The following is a 19,993-nucleotide window of genomic DNA, read 5'->3' as shown; positions in this document are numbered from 1 at the left end:
TGCATGCAGCGCCATGGAACATAATCAAGTAGCTGACATTTTTCTGCAGGCCCGAGGATGCTCAGCTGGGAAGTAAAACAATTTGGCTATCTGCCCATAGCTTCTGACAGGGGCACCTACATCGTAATTCCTAGCAGAAAGGACCTGTATTTCACACAAGCATCAGTGAAGTAGGTTAGTAATTAAGCTGGTTTTGTGTCTTCCCTTTGACCTTAGAAGATAAATCACCTGTGATTGTAAGAGGGCGCAAAAGTGTGAAAGAGAAACTCCATAACTGATACAGGGAGAAATAGAGCTTCATTATTTAAAGTTATCAAGATAGTCAATAAATACAGGAAAAGGGTGGTGGAGTGTGACATAATCCTCATTTGTCAGCTGGGAAGTCAGTAAATGATGTCTGTGGCTGATAACTCAAACAATCAAAAACCTGTAGAAATATGGGGCAAGCTCCGGGCAGATGAAAAGTGGAAGCTGCTGGGGACTGGGGCTCTGGGACAAGACGTGGGGCAGGGAATGCTTTTCTTTACCAGCATTTCTTCTCAGTGTTTACCAGCATTTCTTCTAATCAAGTGTACGTGTTACTTTGATACCTTTTAAATTAAAATGCAAGGAGTACAACATCGAGCATGACTCCTGCAATATTTATAGATGAAGTGATACTTATGTAATAATCTCAGACGGGAGAGGGGGTTTGCAGCAACAGAGATTTTGAAAATTAGCCGTGAGATTTTGGTTGTTGAAGTGGGGAGACAGGGGGGCCATTATTCTATTCTCTCTCCACCTTTATATATAGTTCTACCTAGCTGAAATTCCCCATAAAAAAAGGTGTCTTTTTAAGGGGGTAAAAAAGAGCATGGGTTGGGGAGTCCAGGAGACACGGGTTAAATTCAGCAGGGCCGTGTGGTGCTGTGGGCAAGTCTCTGGGTCTATATCCTCCCCTGTAATGAACACGCACCCATTTTGTACAGCCGCTGGTGTGGGGTTCATTGACTGTGAAGGGCTTATCGTGGCATAAAACGTTGTTAAGTGCTTTAAAAATGTTTGGGTTTGCTTTGCTTTTATTTTGGGTTTTATGAAGTTTGGCTCTAAGTTTTGAGTTCTCAGCCATCTTATACTTAGTCCTACACATCTTGTTATGTACTGCCTTATGTGTTTGCATTATTTGCATTCCTCAGCTAGCTTACCTCACCTACTGAGTTAACAAATATTTAGTGTCCCTGTTCCAGGCACTGAGCCGGGTGTTGAGGAGGCAGAGATGGGAGACTGTCCCCATCCCAGGGACACACAGGTCAGTGGTAGGGGAAGAGAAATGAGTCAGAATAAAATACAGCGTGACAACTGCTTTGAAAGAGATATGCCCGCAGGGCGGTCTAGGGAGGACAGAGGATTACCAGTGCACCTGAGCTGGGGTTTTGAAGGATGGCTAGGAGTTTACCTGGCAGAGAAGGAAAGCATGGAGGCTGGGTGGCATGGTTAGGTCATGACATACAGAGGCAGCAGCATGGGCCGAGGTTCTGAAAGCTGGAAAGGCCTGAGTCTGTTCAGAAGAAATAGTTCAGTTCACAGCAGGAGAGTGAAGAAGAGAGAAAGCTAAGTGCAGAGAAAGGCGCAAACTGAGCTTTATTCAAGAACACCCTCTTGAATAAATGTGAGTTCAAGTTTGCATTGTAGTAAGCTCATTACAGTAAGAAAGGGAATGGAAGATTAGAAAGCATTCACTCTAAATCTAGAAGAAAAAGAGAGAGAGAGAGAGAGAGACCAATCAGCTGACTGCCCAGACAGAGCCTCCCAGGGTCACTGTATCTTGATGTGCCTGGCACTCAAAACTCAGATTTTGTTAGGACGTCTGTAGAAACTTAGGCCCTGAAGGGCAGGCTTTGTGATACAGACACCCAGGACTAGGGGGGCCCACACAGTGGTGGCTACTCTTTAGTGCTCAGCTCCTTAGGGCTTTGCTGCTCTCCAGATCAACCCCTCTGTTTCCCAGAGAGGAGGCAGGATGCGAGGTAAGCCCAGAACCAGTCCTGGGAGGGGTAGAGACATTTCTGGGAAAGGTGAGGCCTAAGGAGGTTTGTACTCATCAAGACAGAGGACAACCTGTAGAGATCAGAGTGTTCCTGATTGCCCCCAAATTGTTTATAACACCACTCACCAGTTCTGGCCTCTCAGCCCGTGCTCATCTGACCCCTTCTACAATAACATTCTTTCTTCAGACCGAGCACAGCTTGATGATGAAGTCAACATTTCTTTGCAGTACAGACTCAGAAATGTCTACTGTCCTGGCCTCCCAAAGTAAGACCCAACCTTAGCCCTCAGGTGTCCCTGGTCCTCTCCGGATCCCCACCGGCTGTGACTGCACTCAGGGGTGAGCTATTGCTGGAGAAGGTTCAACTTCTCCATGACATTGTGACATGCTCCCTAACTGCACTTGTAGCTGTAATCTTAACTCCATGTGCTTGGGCTTTGTGCTGTCCGTCCCTGGGTAGCAACGATGAGGTAAAACCACGGGAGAGACGACCGGGCCTTGAACCCAGGCTGGGCAGTGCGGCAGAAGGAACTGGAGCACGTCGATGCAGGGGATCGATGGAGTTCTGACCTGGGAGGTGAGGGAGGTGGTCTTAGGTGGGAGCCAGGGAGGAACCGTGTCTTCACCGCCTTGGTTCTCCCTAAAGAGGCAGCGCTGTTTCTGGGCTCATTCGTTCAACTGATACCTACTGTACCGGATCACCTAGGGATAAAAGAACAAGTCCCATGACCCAGCCTGAGACTCTCTAGCATGCAGAGGTCAGTTGAGGGAGAAAGACCTAGTGAAGGAGACTGAGCAAGAATGGCCAGTGACGTAGGAGGAAGCGCGGGAGAAGAGCTGTGTCACGGCGGCCAAGAGAGTAAAGTACATCTTCTGTGACAAATGTCGCTGGCAGGTGTAGCTGAGCGCAGAGAAGCATCTGTTGGGCTTGGTAACATGGTACGTCTTCACCATCGTGATGAAGATGCAGTTTCAGCGGGGTGCTAGGGACGGATAATGACTTCCTGTTCTTTTACTGCCAGAACAAGTCGTGCTGAGCACTCCTCCTAAACTTGAGAGTCAAAGAAATGTGTAAAGTGTTTCCAGGGACCCCTATCCCCTGCCACCGCACCAGCCACGTCTAATTTCCCAGGGGCCCAGTCTTGCCCACCTCCTCCCCGCACCTGCAGCTCTAGCTGCTGGCAGACCAATGTCTTTAACTCCAAATAAAGCATTAATTGTACCCTCGGGCCAAATGATAACCCTTCTAAAAATACTCCCTGTCCTCGCCTTTTTAAAACACAAGGAGGGTCAGATTCCTCACCTGCCACCAGCAGCATCATTTATTTTAATAACTGTACCCATAGCAAGGAACAGCAGTAGGAAAGGCTAAGGTCCTCTTCATCATAGTACCAGTGACCAGGGCTTTTTTCAAATGACTATGGACAGGAAAAAACTGAAAGAAAAAAAAAGCCACTAGGTGGAAGTCTTCATTCAACTGCCTGCACAGAGAAGAGGGAACGGTGCCAGGCTGCACACACCCATCAGATCCATTCAGCAGTCATGGGCCAAGTGCTGTGGCCTAAGACATGTAACAGTGATAATAACGACTGCCATGCATGGAGAGCCTACTCTGTGCCAGGCAGCCGGCCAAGTGCTTCACCTTCTGTGGTTCGTTTAACTCTCACATCTTCCCTAGGAGGTAGGGGGTGGTGTTATCCTCATTTTCTGGATGAGGAGACCGAATCTTAGAAATGTCCAAGTAACTGGCCCAAGCTGGTGAGTGGAGGAGGGGGGTTCATGACTGATGTCATTGTCTACTAGGTGTGGTACACAGGTCGGGGTGTGGCTCCAATGCACGAATGATCTAAGGCGGGAGGAAGAGAGTCAGCAAAGGCACCATGCACCCAGTAGCTCAGGCTAAAAACTTAGAAGTCACCCTCAATTACTTTCTTTCCCTCTCTCCACAACTGTTCCATCACCAAAACCCATCTGTTCCATCCACAAGATACGTCTGCTTCTCTTCATGGCCCCGATGACCACCCTAGTCAAAGCCGCCATCATCTCCCTTGGGCTCTCACAGAGCTTCCTAGCTGGGCCCTCAGTGCACTCCCCTGCATCCTACAATCTGCCCTTCCCTCAAGAGTCAGGGGACACACTCACTGCACAGATCGCACCTGTGCCCGTCTCAAAACCTTTCACTGGCTGCCCAGCAAATCCCGCCTCCTGTCGCTCCCACAGCCTTCCCTTCATGCCTGGCCTTTTCCTACCTTTCTAATGGCATCCCTTATAGTAGCTGCTGATTCCCCTACAACCAACACAGAGCCCGCCACAGAGGAAACAATAATTGTGTGCTGAAGAAGTGAAGGCAAGAATGAGTGAGTAGATAAATTAAAAAACTTTGCAGAGGAAGGTATTTGAGATGAGCATTAAAATGGGGGGAGGTTTCTCAGGGGGCAAGGCCTAGGGGGTGTGAGGTGGTAAAACGGGGTGCTCTAGGTTTACACAACGACACAGGCAAGGTCACGGAGGAACAGCCAGGAGCAGGCTGGGAGGCAGCACGAGCAGGACTGGAGGAAGGTCTGCGCAAAGCTGCTGTTCTCCAAGCCAAGTGTGCCCTGCGAGCCCTTGGAAAGCTTTTCAAACACGCATTGTCGGGCCGCCCTCCAGAGACTGACTCAGACGTCTGAGGTAGGGTCTGAGAGCTCACGTTTCCCGCAAGTTTCAGGTGGTGCTGATGCTGCCAGGCCTGGGACCGTACTTTGAGAACCACCTACATAAAGTGTGCTAAGGAATTCTCCACGTGGAGGTGAGAGGAAGATGGTTCCAGGGAGGTAACTAAGAGAGCTGCGCGCCAATCCAAAGCAGTTTGTGAACACACCCTTACCCCTACCTGCACCATCCCTCTCAGAACAAAGCCTGTGCCTTACTTGACTTCTGACTGCCCGTCCCCATGGTACTTAGTCAGCTCTGCTGTTCTCCTCCACTGAACTGTATGCTTCGAAGGTATCTTCCGTTTCTCACTCCAGCAAAACTTCCAAATCCTGAGACCTATCCCCTCAAGACCACCTGATTTCCCACACCAATTCTCACTGATGCTGCTATGAAAATCAGCTTGTCTTTAAAAAAAAAAAAAATGTTTATTTTGAGAGAGAGAGAGCAGGGGAAGGGCAGAGAGAGAGAGAGAGAGAGAGAGAGAGAATCCCAAGCAGGCTCTGCACTGTCAGCACAGAGCCTGATGTGGGCTCCACCTCACGAACCGTGAGATCATGACCTGAGCCAAAATCAAGAGTCAGACACTCAACCGATGAGCCACCCAGGCGCCCCTCAGTGTCTCTTTTTACCAGGAGACCTGGTGTTAAATCATCTTGCACAGACGAAACAATCATCCCATGCTGCTGGCAGGAGTCAGCTTGGTTTGGGCAGAAGGAGAGAGAGAAGAGGAGGAGAGGTCATCCCCTCTGGCCCTCCCAGCAGCCACACGTAAGCTGCCAGCCAGCCACCCTTATGGTTCACCCTGCTGTGCAACTATTACCTTGGTTCCGACTTCCTTCCTACTAGAAAAGAGGGCAGGAGGGGTTCCAGGGTTACGAGCAAGGACACTTGTACGCATGGCATCAGCCTAGTGACCGTACGTATTACTATTTGGTCTTTGTATGGCCTTCACTCCTGGAAAGAAAAGATGACCAAAGAGGTGAAGTTAATTTGCATCCTCTTCAAGCGTGAATCTCAGAGGACCAGATTGCGAATGTGCATTTCCCTCAGTTTTAAATGCAGACGACGTCTCTTCTGTAGACTGGACAGCAAAGCACTCCGCAGCAGGATTTCTCCAGGCCTTCTTCAGAGTTGGCCCCACTGTCTGCTCAGCTCTGCTTAGCTTACCGGCTCAGAAATGCAAGTTCAGGAGGTTGGCGTGGGAGCTGGTTTGCTTTGGTTTGATTTGGTGAGCTGCCTCACGCCAGTGGGGAAGACATCCCTTTCTCTCCGTGACGCAGCCCAAATAGGAACCACGATTCCTGGCTGTTCCGTTACAGGAAAAAGACAGAAGACAGTCCTCCGCAATGAGTTTCTCTCTTGATGCTGATGAGCCCTTTAGTTTCCAAAGCTGATGACAAAAATACGCACACTTTGGAGTCGTGTTGACCTGGCCTGGCGTTCTGGCTCTGCCTTGCTCGGTCCGGGTGATTTGGGGCAACTTCTGTATGGCCTTGGCACCCTCCTCTGTAAAATAGGTGTGTTGCTGTCAGGGCTGAATATCAGGAGCACTGAGTGAAGTCATGAGTGTTAAGTATTCAGTAGCATGTGAGGCCCAGCCACCGAGCCAGGATCTGTGTAACAATCAGCTTTCCATAAATAAAAGGCTCTGGTTTACCGTGTTTGCCAACTTCCCTGGTGTAAACACTCTCACCACGGCTGATACGAAGCTACCAACATGCTGTCAGTGAATGCACACTTGAGAAGAGACGCACATAACATACATCATACGGTGTTTCCACTGTGCAGACACAACAGAAGGAAATAACCTCACTAGCAGGATGATAGTCAAACATAGGAGGAAGTGATGAGTAATTATGGCCTTTGTATTCTGAGCATTTATTAATGGTGTTTTTCGTATAATTTATTTAATTGTAAGTTCACATAATTAAAATGTTCGTGATGGCTGTGTTTAACCACTGGCTCCCAAAACTCCTGAAGTATTTACCAGCCTGCCCCGGCAAGCCAGTACAAGCCAGCCCCAGCAGCTGTGCCGGGCACATCCGTAGGTGGTCAGTGCATGCCCTCCCCTCTGCAGTTCCCGTGCTCAGCCCTGGGGAGGATTTCACGAAACTTTCCCAGGTGGGAAGACAAAGAGCCTGTGCCCCGGCAGGCTCCGTGCTTTACTCTGGGCCTTGGCCACCAGCCCGGTCCCCAGCCTGTGCTAAACCTGGGCCAAGGTCCCAGCCCTGGTCATGCTGCCTGACGGGCCCTTTCTACAGTGGGGGAGGCTGAGCCACCACGAACTCCAGAGAGGACACCCCTCTGCTAGGCTGAGGTGCCCACAAGAGAACAGTGAAGGGCTCTATGGCTGAATTGGGGGCTGGCGGTTTATTTTAAGCTCCTCATGTGAAGGAGATGGGGAAGCACGGACAGCAACCATGCTTTGGCAAGTCAGGGCCTATAATTAGCCTCTGCTTGAGGCTTGAATAAGCCCCTGGTTGTCACTAAACAACAGTTAGAGCGGGAAGGCCTCCAGCTTCCCTGAACCCAGTGCCACACGAGCTGCCTGGGACAGACATTTGGACGCAACTACCCTGTCTGCTATCCAATTTGCCCCAGGAAGCACTCCTGTCCTCAGCCCCAACTGAGCAGGAGGACCACTGAGCAGCCGACCTCTCACCACAGCCGATCACGCCGCGGCTGGCATTTCCTATCAGACTCCTTCGTGGATGGCTCCCTGCCACCTCTTCTGCACAAAGTTTGCAATCAACTAGGGGAGTGTTAAAAATGAACACACCGGGTACTATTGTAGCTGGGCAAAGCAAAGGCTGAGAGGAAATACAACATATCCAAATGCTGGCGGTGCTTATGCTGGATGGCAGGACTTGGGGCGATTGCATTTTCAGCCATCTTTCTGTTCGTCCCGAATCGTAGGACTCTCAGTACGCGTTTCCAACATAGGCGCCAGAGTGTTGCTTGGTTTGTACTTTTTCTGCCCACCCCCTGGGGCCCAAATTTAAAAAGCAGAAACAAACAGACAAAATTAAGCTGTACCAAGGTGAAGAATTTTAAGAATTTAAGCTTCAGGGTCCCTTATTTGTGCATATCCCTTTGTATTAGTCTTTTTTTTTTTCTTTTTCTTAAAGGCGGTCTCCCACATTGCATAAGCTCCAGGCCCCACATCTGCCCACAGCTGCCCCTGCGTGGCCACCCTGTCTAAAGAGATTGTAAAGCCGCCTTCTCTAACAGCCCTAGTTTTGGGGCCCACAGTCTAGATACCTGTTGTGATTCGGTGTCCCACACTAGAGTGGGACATTTGCTTGGGCATTGTTGTGAGAAAATCAACAGGGTGATTGATTGCCTTTGGCTTTAAGTCTGTCATATGGAAAATGGCATCTGTAAAGTGGCAACCAAAGTCTGGAAAAGGGGCTCCTGATGAGGGCCACAACTGCGGGCAGGAGGTTGAAGAGAGCCTCGGCCAGACCAGCCAAAGCCAGTCCTCAGGGAGGCCTCACATAGCCGTGGCCCTTTAGATGAATTATATTCAACAATATTAACTGTATTTTCTTTTTTTCTGTATTCTTGGTGCTCTGGCATCTAGGGCCTCGCTGTTAGCCCCTCACTGAGCTAGCTGATCTTAGAGATAATAAGCCACTTGCCCAACATGCTTTTGATATGCAAACCAGCCAATCCAAGAGTCCGAGAGTCTGTACCCCATCTGCCTTCTCTTTCTGGCACTTATACTCCAGGAGGCAATATTCCTCTGCTCTAATCATCCCAGGTGGCCCGAGACCATTCCAGGGACCCATAGAGACCGCTGAAATGATTCAAACTACTCAATCCTAAACCCACTTGGCTATTTACCTTGCCTCACCCATTCCTTCCCATCCTTCCCATGAAAACCACAATAAAGGCTTTTGCCCACACTTTCCCCTCATCCTTTTGCAGCTGACCCTTGTACTTCGTTATATGGCCCCTCCTGGTGTGGCTGCCCCTCCCTTTGGGAACTGTGAGTAATATCTTTTCAAGGTCAGCCATCTCCCAATCTGTTGGCCTCGCCCTACCTAACTAAAAACAAAATCTCAGGGGGCTTCTGAGGAATAGAAATGACCTCCAGACCCTGACGGGGGAAGGGAGGGGTACGGTTCACCCATGGTCGCACCATTCATTCATGCATGCATTCATTCAGCAGGTATCGATGGAATGTCTACCGTAAGCCAGGCTTTGGAGACCTAGCAGTTAACAAGGAGCCAAGCTTGGGGAGGGTCCATGTCAACACGGTGGGCTAGGGGTCCCATGGGGAAATGGAGAGAGCACAGGGGTGGGCCAAATCCCGACCACAGTGAGAGTACTGATTTGTGTCCTGCCTTGTTTCAGTGGGGATGTCCTGTCTCGTTTCATTGAATTTCCTGCTACCAAATTTGATCTTCTCTCAGCTCCAGCCCAGCCCTGGGGAACCCTGGGGAACAGGCAGATGAGGGTCTCTCCTCTCCTACTTTCTCATCTCATGCCATCTCTGACTTCTGGTGCTGGAAGACCTCCCACTCAATGAAGAGCTTACAACACTTTCACATCCAAGTACAAAAGGACTGAAAACAGCGACTTGCGTCCTTCTTTTAAAGTAACTGTCCTCTTATCCCCCCCAAACTGAAGATTATAGAAAAGCTACATATGTAATATCTATGTTTCTCGGATCAAGGAGAGAACTACCCCCCAACCCCCACATTTGAAGGACTCTGTAGGGTTTGGGGAGCCAGTTTTGAAAAGCCACTCTTCGTGGCTCCAGGAAACTCCCAGACTGTATGCATAGTGTATCTATGTTCATATGTACGTTTTGAGGATGAATGAAATTCTAGAGCCGCATTGCCCAGTACAGTGGCCACTAGTCACAGGTGGCTATTTAAATTCAAATGAAATTAAATTTTCAGTTCCTCAGTCATCCTGGCCACATCTTGAGTGTTCAGTAGCCACGTGTGGCCGTGATAGTGCAGACATAGAAGAGTGCCATAACCACAGAAAGTTCTATTGGACAGCACTGACCTAAAGATTTCGTCAGCCTTTCAAAGGCACCCATGAGCAGAAAATGTTAAGAGCCACTAAATCAAACCAGTGAAACTTCGTTTAAGGAGCCAGAAGCTTCACTGGCAGTTGAGAGCTCAGCATTATGACAGAGGCTAGGAACAAGTCTGCCTTTGAGTAATATTTTAGCTCCAAAAATCCAACTCTAAAGGCTCTTAAAAGACACCCAGATTTTATGCTTTGTGGTTTATCTCCTCCCTACCTTTTTGGAGAGAGATACTTGAATTCTAAAAATATTTGCTGTAAGAAAAGTGCTCTATTCCCCAGAACCTCTGTGCCCAGTGCGAGTCACGGTGGGAAGTAAGGGAAGATGGTCCAGTGACCTTGTCTCCTCTGATGTGTGTGATCTTTCTAGGTGGGCGAGGCGGTCTTGGAAAATGCCCGGCTCATGCTTCAGACAGAGAATATCCAGGCGGGTGCAGACGACTTTAAAGAGAGGTAACTTCTTCTTCTTCTTTTTTTTTTAAAGTTTATTTATTTTGAGAAGGAGAAAGAGAGAGAGAGAGAGAGAGAGCAGAGGAGGGGGAAGGGCAGATAGAGAGAGAGGGGGAGCATCCCAAGCAGGCTTTGTGCTGTCAGTGCAGAGCCTGACATGGGGCTCAATCCCACAAACAGTGAGACCGTGCCCCGAGCCAAAATCAAGAGTCAAACGTTTAACTGACGGAGCCACCCAGGTGCCCCGAGAGGTAACTTCTGCAGCAGGGGGGACAGTCACTCCGCACCTTCAGACCACTGTGCAACTCGGGGACTGCTATTCCGAGGGTCTGCAGCGTTCCCTTCCAGCAGCACAGAAGGCTGGAGTGGGATAGTGGAAGCCCCAGGAGAATCCAGAGGAAAGATCGTCCAGTTCAGACCCTCCTTCTAGACACAAACCAGGTCCCCAGGGCTCAGAGACTTTGCCCAGTGTCACCTGGTTCAGGGCAGGGATTCTCAGACTGTAGTGTGCTTCAGAACCACCAGGAGGTCTTCTAGAAAACAGATGGCTGTGCCCCACCCTCTGAATTTCTGACTCAGTAGTCTGGGGTGGGGCCCCAAATTTGCACTCCTAATGAGGTCCCCATGATGCTGATCCTGCTGGTCCTGGGACCACACGTGGAGAACAGCTGGTTTTGAGCAATGCTTCTCAATTGCAGCCACATGTCAGAATGACCTGGGCACTTAAAGCTGCCAACATGCAAGCTGCACAGACGGATGAAACCACCGTCCCTGGGGGTGGGTCCAGGCCTCAGTAGCTTTAACACACCAGCCTTGAAAAACATCTTTTGAAGTCTAGTACAGTGTTTCCTAAAATATGGTGTGTAGACCACTGATGACGATCATTTTAAGCGATAGAAGGATAGACACTTTGTTTTTAATAGTTATGGATTTTTATAGTTACCTTCTATTTATGACTCATGAAACTGTTTTTCCACCATAGCTACTATAATTTAGAGTAGCAATTTAAAATGTATTTAATATAAAGAGCTTTTAAAGTTTACTGATTTAACATGTACTTTTTAAGTAGATAAATTTAAGGAACAGTATAAAGTACTAGTGATAGGAGAGAGATGCATTTAGGGCAAAGTCATGATGGTGCATGAGGTCTGTGGTCCGTGTTGGAGAAGTGAAATGAAAAAGACCTTTCATTGATGAACACAGTGATTTTGGGAATATTCTGCGGGGAAGGTGTTCTGGATGTTGGGCAATTAGATGGGTGATGGGATAGTTATTCAAGGAACATTTCCTTAAATTGATAAGGGCAAAGAGGAAAGGCACATAGCTGGGAGTCTTTGGGGAAGACAGTGACCCCACTGCCATTCTTGTCTTAGGATAGAAAGGGTATTGTGATGGAAAGGAAAATCACTACGTCTCCTCAGACCCAGAGTCGTTCCTTTCTCTAAGACCAGGCTTCTCCATCTGATAAAAGGACCTCCGCTAGTGGCCACTCTCGAGTCAAGGAAACTCAATCAGCTGGGGTTGCTGTCTTGGACAACACTGTGCTGGTCAAGGTCACAGAAGCACAAAAAAGCGAAGCCATCAGCTTCCACTGACAGCTAACTGCACAGTTAGAGATGGATGCCAAGAGACGTGAAACCATTTGTGCTACATTTAAGATAGAATTTAATTAGGTGTGAAGTTAAGTTAGGATGTAACCAAAATTTCATTCATTCATTCATTCATTCATTCATTCGTTAATTCATTCATTTATTCATTATGCATTCATACATTTCTTCATCCATCCATCCAACTGAGTAGCAGGGGCTTGGTCTGTTTTGTTCCCCAGTGTATTAACAGTGCCACGCACAAGATAGATGCCTGACAAATAGTTGTTAAATTAATGAATAAATGAATAAATTCAAGAAATGTTTGAATAGCTGCCCGGACCCTGGCCAGGTCCTGGGGATGAAGTAAATGGAACCTCGAGGAGCTCACAGTTCAGTGTCAAAGACAGAGGAGTGAACAGATAGTAGCATCATGGGGTGGTTGTGCCATCACTGAGAAGAGCACAGGTGGGGTGGGGACATTTAGTCGGCCAGGGAGGGTTGACCAAAGAGGTGACGCCTGACTTGGGTCCTTTGCAGGAGTTGTGCAGGTCAATAAAGGAGACACAAATTTCCAGGCAGAGAGGGCAGTATGTGTTAAGGCAGGACATGAGAAAACATGGTGTATTCGTGGCCACCAAGTAGCTCATTGTAACTGGGGCATGTGGAGTGAAGAAAGGAGGGACAACCAGTGGGGCTTGAAAATCAGGGAGAGACCAAATCCTGGAGTATCATGTCAGCCTACCAAAGAGCTCAGAGATGACCTGAGAGAAGAAGAGACCCATAGAAGGGATCTGAACAGTGGCTCACCATGACTAGTCTTCAGCTTCAAAATTTCAGCTTTGTACTGGTGGAGAGGAGAAGCAGGGCAAACCAGCAAGAAGCAATGGGAGCAAAGGGGCTGGACCAGTGGAAGGGCAGAGTCTGTACTGGGAGCCATGGCTGGAAAGTAAGGTGAGATCAGATTACTTAGGGGCCAGAGGATAACACTTAAGGCTCTGAGCAGATGGTGACTGGATATGGTTAAGGATGGTTCCTCTGGAGGCACTACTGTGGGTCAGTTGTGGGAAGACGATCAGAGGCTATTACAGCTCAAGGTCTGCCTGGAACGGTGGCCATGAGCAGACTTGAGGGATGGGTCAAAGAAATCATTGGCAGGGGTTGATAATTATCTATATATGCAGCCTGAAAATAGAAGGCAAAGATAAGTTTCAGGTGTTGAACTTGGGTAAGTGAGAAGATTTGCCATTCTCGACAAAAATAGAAAATTGTGGAAGCAAAGCTGGTCTAAATTCAAGGGTAGTAATGAGCTTGGCTTTGAGCGAGCAGAGCTGAGCTGAGCTGATGGAGAAGTTGTGGTGGGCCACTGAAGATGCCGGGCCAGAGTGGCCCACAGGTCAAGACAGGCACTTCTGGGCATCACCAACACAGAGATTCTATTTGATGACTTCAACATGGAAGGGGAAAGGAATGAAAGACAGTGAGAGAAAGCTAAACTTTCAGCTTTCCCCAGCCTTGGGGATATCCCCAAGCCTTGGGGATATCACAGATAAGTGTCAAATTCTAAAGGACTTCCAAACAAAGGTCTGTAGAGCACCTAAGACCTCCCATAATGCTGAGTGGTGCATATCCTGGAAAGGACCAGGCTCCCTGGAGAGATAAGCACAACAGGACTTTGGAGGCACACAGAGACTCTTCCAGCGGGGGTCAAAAGGGACCAATCCCAGTGCTATGGGTGGGTTTTCATTACAGCTAGAAGGGCAAGACTCGTTTCCAAAAGATTAAATGTTAATAAAAATACAGTACTTCCTAAAGAATACATTTGGGTAGAAAATCTAATCCCACATAGAGAGTACATAAAAATGCTTTAGAAACCAGCTCCTCAGGGGGTGATTCAAAGGTGCAGGTCCAACTCTGAGGAAAGGTCTCTAGCAGTATGCCACAGGGCTCTGTCCTTGGTTCCTTCATTTACTATTTTTAACCACAGGTGCATGAAAGCAGGTAGGGCAAAATGGCAGAAGATACAAAGCCAGGAGGGGTGGCGAAGAGAAAGATGACAGGCAGAACTAGGAATCAAAATGATCCCCACACATTGGAACACTGGGCCAATGAAACTGAGAGAAGATATATGCGGATCCTCTCTTTGGGGTTCAAATACCAGGTGCACCCAGAAAGGACAAGGTAATTGGGCTTGTGAAAAATGCTCAGGGTCTCTAGTTGAGAGGACACCCAATATTAGTCAACAGCAAATACAGCTGGTCAAAATCAAATGAACAAACACACAAAAAAACAAACCCCCTCAAAGGAAACCTTAGGGCCCATGGTGAATAGAACTGAAGGGTTTAAACAAAGGAGCAAACAGTCCCCCAGGACTCTGAATTGATCAGGGAACATCTGGAGTTTTACATTCCATTTTCTGTATCACATATTGAGAAGGACATAGACCAATTAGGGCATTTCTAATCATTCCACAAATCTATCTGAAGCCTGGAGGTGGGTGCTAAGAATACAAAGACAGAAAGGTCATAGTCCCTGCCACGGATGATGAGGGACATGGACACCAATTTGTATGAAGAACGGAAGAACCGGGAATGTTTAACCTGAGGAACAAAAGGCTTGGAGGGAGAGATGAGCGGGAAAGCAAGAGTGCTATAAGAGACATTCTAAATATTTGTAGGACTGCCAGAAAGAAGGATTAGACTGACTTTGGGTACTCCAGAGAGTGGAACTCAGACTCTTACAGGAATGAAGGCTTAAGCTCTTTAAGGAAGAAATTTGTAATAATTACAGCTGTCCCAAAATGGAACGGTGGCCTTGATAGGTGATGAGTTCCCCATCACTGGAAGTAGTCAAGCAGAGACTACATGATCACCTATCAAGAATGCTATCAAGGCATTGTCACGGAGTGGGAGACATTTAGGAACCCTAAATGCCCTTAAAACTCTAAAGCCCTAAGATGCTTTCTTCAATGAGAAGTGTGAGCTTTCTCCATCCTATGGATGGATGAAGGTAAGGTGTGAAATTTGGCTGATGGGGTACACCTGGGTGGAAGGCTGTGGAAGAAAAGGGGTTAACACTGGGGGAAACTGGCAAAGATGTTGAGTGGCTTTTAGAAAGAAGGCTCTGCGCAAACCAGAGATGGAAAGAACTCAGGGATTCTTAAAGACAGAGAACAAACTGAGGGTTGATGGAGGTGAGGTGGGTGGGGGGATGGGCTAAAGGGGTGATGGGAATTAAGAAGGGCACTTGTTGGGATGAGCACTGGGTGTCATATGTAAGTGATGAATCACTGATTTCTACTCCTGAACCAATATTGCACTGTATGTAAACTAGAATTTAAATAAAAACTTGGGAAAAAAAAAGAAAGAACTTGGTGGTGGGAGGGGAGGGCACAGTTTCAGACTTGTGTCAGTGTGTGTGTGTGTGTGTGTGTGTGTGTGTGTGTGATTGTATAAGCTGCAGGTTTTTAAAACTCTGGATATTTTACGTATAAATCCAGGTTTCCTCGTTTCTCTTGAAGAGAAAGGGCACACATATTTCCATGCAGCAGCCTCCCCTTGCCTGAAGGGTGAGCCGTCCTGTGTGCTCCTGTCCCGTCCCCACCTCTCCCTGCTTCCCAGACCTGGGCCTCGTCCCTCATCTATAGTCCCCTCTTGGCCCCTGATGGCACTGGGTTTTGCAGCCACAGTTTTAAATTTTCACGTGGGTTCTTTGGAGCAGAAACCATGCTTTTTATTTGGGGATCACTAGCACATAGCCTGGTACTTAGCAGACTCTCAGTCATGTCTGTTAAAAGATCCTCAAGGGAAAGGATGACAAATCACAATAATGGTGACAAGGCAAGATCCCCTTACCTGGATCTCAACTCCCGGAGAAGCTTTCCCTAGAGTTCTGTGCCTCCAGAGCCCCTGAGCCTGGCAGCCTGTGAAGCTGGGCCATCAGAAGTTGGCTGCAATCATTTTCATGATAATAAATCAACATGTAAGACTTGCATTAACAGTGCCCTCAAAGCTGTTGGAACAGTGACTTTTCACATCTGTTTGTCTATGACATAATTGGCCTATTGGTAACGTTTCTGATTATTTTCCCTTTTGGGTTGCCCACCTCTGCTCTTTACCTTCCTTTATCTGCAGATATGAAAATGAGCAGCCATTTCGAAAGGCAGCAGAAGAGGAAATTAACTCTCTGTATAAAGTCATCGATGAGGCTAACTTGACAAAAATGGATCTGGAGAGTCAAATAGAAAGCCTGAAAGAAGAACTTGGCTTTCTGTCAAGGGGCTATGAGGAGGTAGGTGGGGGCAGGGGCAACGCTGGGTTGGCCACAGACCACAGGCACTCACCTGTCTCACGGAGGTTCACATCAGTGATGGTGGCTTGTCTCGGCCTCTCCCTGTCCCTTGCCCAGGGCTGCAGGGAAAATGCGGGTAAAATACCTTCAAAGCCTTGTAGTGGGTAAGCTTACCCTGGGGAGTCTCAAATTCAAGTGGCCTTGAGACCAGGCTGGTACATAAATGGAGGAGACAGCAGGTCCACACCGGCAAGAGTGACGGAGTCTGTGTTGAACTGGAGAGAGCATCCCCTACCTCAAGGCACTGTATTTCACGTCTCTCTTTTTTTTTTTTTTTTTTTTTTTTTAAGCACTGCATAGGACAAACAAGACAGCTCTGAAGGTAGATCCAAGCTGTGGTTTACACACACTCATTAATGAAATTAGGTCAGATGCTTGAGTGACAGGACTCAGTGGGACCTCCAACAGGGAAGCCCTCCAGTTCCCTGCGGAATGGCACTGACTCTAAACCACCTCACACAAGTCGCTGATCAGACACTTAAAGTGCTTTCAGTTGAAAAGTCAACTCACTTAACCATGCTTCCATTGGGAAGTCCCTTCTTTTGTCCGACCTCAGGCTGACCAGGAACCCAAAGCCCACTTCCTGTTCCTAGCTCAGTCGTTTGGTACCACTCCCCCCACCTCCAACCCTTGAGGGACTCCAGAGTTACCTTTAAACCTCTTCCTGCCTACTGTGACTTTACGAAATCCATCAATTTCATCTTACTCTTGTTGCTTACTCTGTTTGTGTTGTTATTTGGTTATTTATTTGTTTTGACATTTGCTTTGAGTGGGTCTGGGCTTGCGAAGACCAGCCTAAGAAATACGTCCTTGGGGAAGGAGACTATGGCACCGGTGCTGATGACAGGGTCAGGGACTTTGCCAGTCTCTGCAAAGCCCCACTTTTGGCAGTAGCAGAATGAGAAGCATAAGGATTACCCAACAGACCTGGGCTTATGCTGGCTCAACTTCTGTGTCCTTTCCTTCACCTCTGGAACTCACCTGAAGCATCTATCGTCATTTGCAGGATGTGAAAGTGCTGTACAAACAGCTGGCAGGGTCTGAGCTGGAACAAATGGGTGTTCCCATTGGCACTGGTCTGGACGACATCCTCGAGACCATCAGAATCCACTGGGAGAGAGACGTGGAAAAGAACCGGGCGGAGGCAGGAGCCTTGCTCCAAGCCAAGGTGAGTGTGTTCCCCTCTGCCCTGTGCAGAAGGAGGCCAAGCAAAGGTGAAAAGCAGTCAACATAGAAAAGAAGAAATGCAAGTTTCAATCTCATTAGACATAAAAGAAATGCAATTTAAGATGATAGCGGCTTACCTGTCTAAATGCAGAACATGTTTAAAACTTAATGTCGACAAGTGTGTGGAGAAGTCGGTTCTCCCCTATATTACTACTGAGGAGTACAAACTCGTATGACATCTTTGAGTGAGGGAATTCATGATATGTGTTAAAAGTCTTGAAATGCCCCTACCTTCCAGTTGAATAATCTGGACACTTTCCTAAACAAATCATTGAAAACACAGATAAAGTTTACATCCAAACATACTCACTGAAGCATTCATTTAAAGAATGAAAAAAACTGGGGTGCCTGTGTGGCTCAGTCAGTTAAGTGTTCAACTTAGGCTCAGGTCATGATCTCACAGTTCGTGAGTTCGAGCCCTGCCTCAGGCTCTGTGCTGATAGCTCAGAGCCTGGAGCCTGCTTCAGATTTTGTGTCTCCCTCTCTCTCTACCCCTTGCCTGCTCACACTGTTTCTCTTATTTAATGTTTAAATAAACATTAAAAAAAAAAGAATGAAAAAACTGGGTGGGGGGACACAGAAATGTTTAATAATAGGGGTAAGGCTAAGCCATAACCTAACCATGCAATGAAATTCCAGGAAGTTGTTAGAAATATTTATGAAGCATTTATAACAACACGGGAAATGCTCACATAATAAGGTAACATGGGGGATACAAGAGTACAGAAGGGTATATGCCAGGAACCAATAAACTTTTTCTGGAAAGCACTAAATAATAAATATTAGACTTCCTGGGCCTGACAGTCTCTGTTGAAACTACTCAATCCTGCCATGGTCCTGTGAAAGCGGCTGTAGACAAAAGGTAACAAATGAGCATGGCTGTGTTCCAATAAAACTTTATTTACAGAGACAAGAGGTGGGCTAGATTTACCTGTGGGCTGCAGTTTGCCAACCCCTGGTATATACAGTAGGGTGAAGCAATCAAACAAAGAAATGAGGCATCAGGGAAGAATTAGAAAGAAAACACAAAAATGTGTTGGTGTTAGCAGCGGTTGTCTTTGAGGGAGGGGCCTATTTGACCTGTTGAGATGTTTTTGCTCCCTTGTTTTTGAGCACGGTGTTTTTAAAGTTTTTCTTAAATATTATGAGTTATATTCATGGAGAAAAACATCCTTTATTAAACCTCATAAATAATCAAGAAATTAACGAGAAAATAGAATGCATAGGGTTTCTTCTTCCCTTCTCCATCTCCCAGCCATGTATGACTTGGGGCATTTTGAGGCCCAGGATGAGAGGAACAGAAGAGAAAGAAAGGTGTGGAAAAGGTATGAAAAATGAGATAGCTCATCTTTTGGAGAGAAGGCAAGTGGACTGCTCCTATGCTTTGAGTCACTGTTTGGTGGGACTCATTTCCAGCTGCACGGCGGGATTATTTCAGAGCATTTTCAAAAACGCTCATTTCCAGGTGCCATCAAAGACCACTCAAATCCGAAGAAGGAGAGGGTCTCTGTGATTTTTTTAAGCTCGCTGGATGATTCTAATATACAGGAAGGCTGGAGAGCCACAAGAGTTTATAAAAGCTACTAAAAGAAAACCAGGAGGACGTTTTCTGTTCTTCTTTCTTCCCCCTGTGGCCCCTCAATCCCCTGGCCCCTAAGTATCAACAGAAACCTTCAGATCAGGGTGTTCACCGATTCTGGACCCCCTAATGTTCTCTAGCCCAGAAAACATCTTTACTCCCCCATCTCTCTACCCCTTATCCCCTTTCAACGCCCCTTTTCTTTCTAACCTTAATTCCATGGGCCAGGTCACTGCAAACATTTTTTATGGCAAATAGTGCCTACTAACTGCACAAAATGCAGCTCCCCACCTCCAACCAGGCCAGAGGTGGAACAACACAAAGGGATAGTGAAACCAAACCACAGGTTTGATTTTGGTCCATTGCTTCTTTTTTAGAAGATTCATGAATATTTATAATCCAGGACCTTAGAGACCATCCCATTTCCTCGTTTCAAAGGTGAGGAGACAGATCCAGAGAGGGCAGTGACATCCTGAGGTCACACAGCTGGCTGGCAACACCACAGTTCAGCTCTCCAGGCTCCCAGTCCAGGCACCTTTACTCCACACTGGGCTGTCATTCCTGCTTGGCTCTGTTCCCAAAGCAGAATCTCTGTGGTGTGCAACCCTGTTCTGTCCCAACCCTCCTGGGGCATACACCACACTGTAGTGATCATTTCTTCGTTTGTTTGTTTGTTTGTTGAGGAGGGGGGGAAGGGCAGAGAGAGAGAGAGAGAGAGAGAGAGAGAATCCCAAGCAAGCTCCACACTGTCAGTATGGAGCCAGACGAGGGTCTGGATCCACCAACCGTAAGATCATGACCTGAGCCGAAATCAAGAGCTGGAGGCTTAACCAAATGAGCCACCCAGGCGCCCCTGTAGCAATTATTTCTTCAGGGAGGAGGGAAGGGGCATTGAATTCACAGAAATAAATCCTGCATAGTTTGAAAAGGAAAAAACTCCTGGCCATTATTATTCACCCTTCACACTCTTGAGAATCATTACCAACCCAACAGTAATTCAAGCATTAATTCTGAACAGATTCATTAGTGTTTTTT

General features: G+C 47.4%; 1 protein-coding gene across 1 annotated transcript in view; it reads left to right on the top strand.

The window, feature by feature from the left end:
• Positions 1-19,993, top strand: part of BFSP2 (beaded filament structural protein 2) — a 68,191-nt gene that overhangs the window by 24,957 nt on the left and 23,241 nt on the right. Inside the window, exons 2-4 of the mRNA XM_042903209.1 lie at positions 10,137-10,219; positions 15,936-16,092; positions 17,159-17,320. Coding sequence (XP_042759143.1) covers positions 10,137-10,219; positions 15,936-16,092; positions 17,159-17,320 — 402 coding nt within the window. The remainder of the gene's footprint in view (positions 1-10,136; positions 10,220-15,935; positions 16,093-17,158; positions 17,321-19,993) is intronic.

Source organism: Panthera leo, chromosome C2 (genome assembly GCF_018350215.1).
Source record: "Panthera leo isolate Ple1 chromosome C2, P.leo_Ple1_pat1.1, whole genome shotgun sequence".
In the NCBI taxonomy this organism is placed as follows: Eukaryota; Metazoa; Chordata; class Mammalia; order Carnivora; family Felidae; genus Panthera; species Panthera leo.
This window is presented reverse-complemented; position numbering and strand designations above follow the sequence as displayed.